The 4,550-nt window shown below is 46.1% G+C and overlaps 1 protein-coding gene across 1 annotated transcript in view; it reads left to right on the top strand.

Moving 5' to 3' along the window:
* Positions 1–232: 232 nt before the first annotated feature.
* The window catches only part of foxp2 (forkhead box P2), a 29,175-nt gene continuing 24,857 nt past the window's right edge, over positions 233–4,550 (top strand). The window contains exon 1 of the mRNA XM_042077855.1: positions 233–397. Coding sequence (XP_041933789.1) covers positions 233–397 — 165 coding nt within the window. The remainder of the gene's footprint in view (positions 398–4,550) is intronic.

Below are 4,550 nucleotides of genomic sequence, written 5' to 3'. Positions count from 1 at the left end.
TTCATTTGCACAATGAATGCATAATTCCTCTTGCATCACCCCCTCCCCCTCCTCCTCAAATGCTTTAATTTGCAAAAGAGGCACACAGCTTGATAATGGAGGCGTTAAGAAAAAAAAGAAAGAAAAGGGAAAAAAAAAGAAATAAGAAGGAGGGGAAAAAAAGGGGGGGGGGGGGTACACAACAAGAGCCTTAACGGGTGCCTCTCGATCCCTCCTAGGTTTGTAAATCATGATGCAAGAGACGGCCACAGAGACAATAAGCAACAGTTCACTGAGTCAAAATGGATTGAGCAACCTAAGCAACCAATTAGATGCTGGCGCGCGCGACGGCAGACTGAGCACTGACACAAGCGGGGATGTAAGCACAGTCGAGCTGCTGCATCTCCAACAACAGCAGGTAAGTTGTGTTTCTCCCCCGCTCTCTCCTTCTCCCTCGCGCTCTCTCGCTCTCGCTCCCTCTCTCCCTCTCTCTCTCTCCCTCTCTCTGTCTCCCCTCTGCTTCTCTCGCTATCCCCCTCTCTCTCTCTCTCTCACACACTCTCTCTGTCTCGCTGCTCTCTGTCGCTTGCACTCTCTGTCTTGCTAAGGAGCGTGACTGTTTGGGTATAGAGTGGAAGTGGGATCTTTCTTTTTTTTTTTCAGTGTAGGACAGAGTGATGGGGCACACGTGTGTGTGTGTGTGTGTGTGTGTGTGTTTATGTGTTTGTTTGTGATTGTTTATGTGTTTTTATTTTTGTTTAGCTAAAAAAAATGTGAGTGTTGTAAATAAGTATGCTTAGTGTGCTTTTTGGAAAGACACAAGGATATGTAATGTGATGGAGAATTTGAATATGACTTTATACTTCTTTGAAAAGTGAGAATCTTAAAATATATATATCCATGCTGTCATAAGCAGAATTTGTCTATTTTTTAACTTAGGCTTTTGCAGTCTCTCTCTTCCTTTGTCAGTCATTTAATATTTGTTGTGTATGCAATTCACCACGGATGAGGCCGTGTGTGTGTGTGTGTGTGTGTGTGTGTGTGTGTGTGTGTGGGTGCCCGCATGTGTGTGCAAGGCAGGCGGGAGAGAGTGCGGTCTAGGAGCCGGCATGCTGGGCTTTCCGCGTGTGGGAGTTTGTCTCTGTGTGTGTGTTGGCGCTTGTGCCATCCACTAGAGGGCCCCCAAAGGAGGTTGTTGTCAGCTCTCTAAAGCTCTCAGAATGGAAGACTTCTTTTTTTATTTGATTTTGACTCATTTTAACTTAGACTAAGTGTATATGTGTGACTGGCTTTTTGTCTGGATGTGTGTGGGTGTATATATGTGCATATGTGTGTGTCTGTTTGTGCATACAAACGCTTCATAAATTTTGGAATGTTGTTTATTAAATTTATGAAGTGGTTGGAGGTTATTGATTTTGGTGTGATGTTATTCTCTAGAGAGCAAGAAAGAGTTGCTATCTGTCTCTCTCTCTCTCTCTCTGTGTGTGTGTGTGTGTGTGTGTGTGTGTGTGTGTGTGTGTGTGTGTGTGTGTGTGTGTATGTGTGTAAGTGTGTGTGTGCATGTGCACGTGTTTTATTTGAAAGAGAGCCGGGTCAGGCAATCGTGTGCCTATTCTTTGAGTGAGTGATTGATTTGACAGTTGCCCAAAGAGCTGGGATTGGGGTGGCTATGCTGATGGAGAGACTTAGGGCATGTGTGTGTGTGTGTGTGTGTGTGTCAGTCAGTGTCATTGAGAATGTGAGGCGTGTTTATGTGAATGCTCTTTTGATGTGTGTCATTCTGTGGTGAGGAGAGTACGGCTATTGGCTCTTGCATTGAGTGAAAATGTAAAAAAAAGATCAATAGGTCTTTGCGTGTAATATTTAGCTATTTTAGTGTGTTTTGTAAATCTGTTATTTTTCTGTCATTTTTTGATACATTCTATTACAATATTGCAATTTTTTTGCAAAGATGTGTGTGTCTGTGTGTGTATGCTTGCTTGCTTGTTTTTGTGTGTGTGTGTGTGTGTGTGTGTGTGTGTGTGTGTCCGTGCTGGTAGGGACAGCTGAAGCCCTGTAGTCAGTGTGGAGCCGTTCTAGCAGAATGAAGCGTGTCCTGGAGGCCTCTCTGAACTAACACCCCCCTTACACACACACACACACACACACACACACACACACACTTGCTGCAGCTGGTGATTACAGCGGCATCGGCACTCACCTCCATTCATCATGTGCTTGCCTGTGTCTCTCACACACGCTTCTGATTGGGGTCAATTCCCTCCCTCTCTCATTATTCTTCTGTTTTAACCTGGCCCCTATATGTGCACATCCACACATGTGTCTGTGTCTGTGTGTGTCTGTGTGTGTCTGTGTGTGTCTGTGTGTGTGTGTGTGTGTGTGTGTGTGTGAGAGAGAAAGAGAGACTGTGAATGTCTCGTGATAGACTGCAGACACAAGACTGACCTGCCCTGTCCTGTTGTGTGTGTGTGTGTGTGTGTGTGTGTGTGTGTGTGTGTGTGTGTGTGTGTGTGTGTGTGTGTGTGTGTGTGGTGTGTGTGTGTGTGTGTCCGTGTCCTTAATGTCCTATGTGTGGGTGTCACAGAAGTCTCCCTCTAGTCTGTGCACATGATACACTTCAGGATTAGGCCTTTATTTTGAAATCCTCTGTATTTAATTTCCTCTTGGATTACTGGCCTCAGTGCTGTTAACCACACATTTCACTTATTGAGGTTTTATATTATTTGTTTTTGTATTCGTTGCAGAGGTCAGTTCTATGTTAAATTCAAATTTTAGTTCTAGTTGTTTGTCTGTTTTATGTGACTGTCTGTGTTGCTGTGTATGAGGATTTGGGTTCACAATGTGGGTTCACTATAAAAAAAAAATGTATCTGTGTGTGTGTGTGTGTGTGTGTGTGTGTGTGTGTGTGTTTGAGAGGCAAGAGTCACTCATCTCTGATAAAACATCTGACCAAATCCCCCTTTTCCCCCATTTTCCTCTCTTCTCCTGTCTTCTCTTGTCCCTCTCCTCTTACAGTTCTGCTTCTCTCCATCTTTTCTTCTTGTTTATTTTCTCATGGCCTGCCCCCTATCCCTCTCTTCTTTTGTTCATCTCACCTCCTCCATCTTTTCCCCCTTTCCATCTCTCTCTCTCTCTCTCTCTCTCTCTCTCTCTCTCTCTCTCTCTCTCTCTCTCTGGCTCTGCTCTGTCTGTGTTCAGACAGACACATTGAAATGAGAGGTCCAGCTAACAGGCCTCCAGAGGCTTTTTAAGCAGGGGCCTTGTGCTGTTAACTTCACACACTTCCTGCTTCTAGTGTGTGTCCGCTGTGCACACACAGTCTCTCTCTCTCTCTCTCTCTCACGCACACGCGCACACACACACACACACACACACACACCACACCACACACACACACACACACACACACACACACACAGACATGCACATTCACATGCAGACACTCACCCACGCATGCTCTCTCTGTCTCTCTCTCTCTCTCACACACACACACACCACACACAACACACACACACACACACACACACACACACGCTTCTTCGCCTGAGTTTTCGCTCTCCCTCTGTGTTCTCGTCTCACCAAACCGCAGAGAGACGGTGTGCTGGAGCGTGTGCGCACCTTTAGGTGCTGGCTCAGGGCTTTTCAGATGGGCTCAGGGACATGAGCATGTTGAATCAGGTGCTACGTGTGTGTGTGTGTGTGTGTGTGTGTGTGTGTGTGTGTGTGTGTGGGGCTGGGTGAATGAGTGGGTGGGTGGATGTGAATGCCTACGGTAAATGCACAGTCTTTGTGGTTGGAATGTGAAGCGCAGCATATATACTTGGCATCTGGTTAAGTCACATAAAACATACACACACACACAAAAACACACACACACACACACACAATAGAATAGAGTGAGACAGAGACAGATCGAGTGTGTTCTTTTTTCATCACGTGTGTTAAAAGTGATGTTTTTGCAGTGGTGTAAATCCTGTTTGGGTGTGCAAGGAGTTTCCTGACGTGCTGTTTTCAGTGTGTGTGTGTGTGTAAGGCTGGGAGGGTGTGGGCCGGGTCGGTGTTGTTGCAGCTGCACATTGATCTGATATTTAGGGGTCCAGGGAGGATTAGCCCTAACTCTGAAGAGCCCTCTCTGGCTCTCGGCCTCGCTCACCCCCCCCCCCCCCGGATTGCCAAAATACCACCTGCAGTCATAATTAACGCGGCCGCGGCCGCCTCATGTTACGGGTGGGCTCTCGCTTGAGCCCGGCCACATCCACGTCCGGCAAGACGGTGAATCAGACCGCGAGACTTACCGGCCTCCCCCTGTCTGTGTAGAGGCTGGCGTTAGCTCAATATCGGAGTGCCTGATTGTTTTTAATATGTCAGGTTTGTTGTTTGTCTTTATTAGCACTGTTTGAGATTAATAAAGCAGTGTGCAGTGGTTTTTCAGGCCTGATTTTGGAAGCTAATATGAGAATTAGAAATATGCAAATGAACGTGAGGATGAGGGTAGGCAGTGGAGGGAGAGGGTTTGGTGTCATGGACACCGTTTTTTATTTTATTTATTTTATTTTTTTGTATGCTCACTC

The sequence above is a fragment of the Alosa sapidissima genome, chromosome 22 (assembly GCF_018492685.1).
Source record: "Alosa sapidissima isolate fAloSap1 chromosome 22, fAloSap1.pri, whole genome shotgun sequence".
Taxonomy (NCBI): Eukaryota; Metazoa; Chordata; class Actinopteri; order Clupeiformes; family Clupeidae; genus Alosa; species Alosa sapidissima.
The sequence above is the reverse complement of the archived record's forward strand: the minus strand, read 5'-3'. Positions and strand labels throughout refer to the sequence as shown.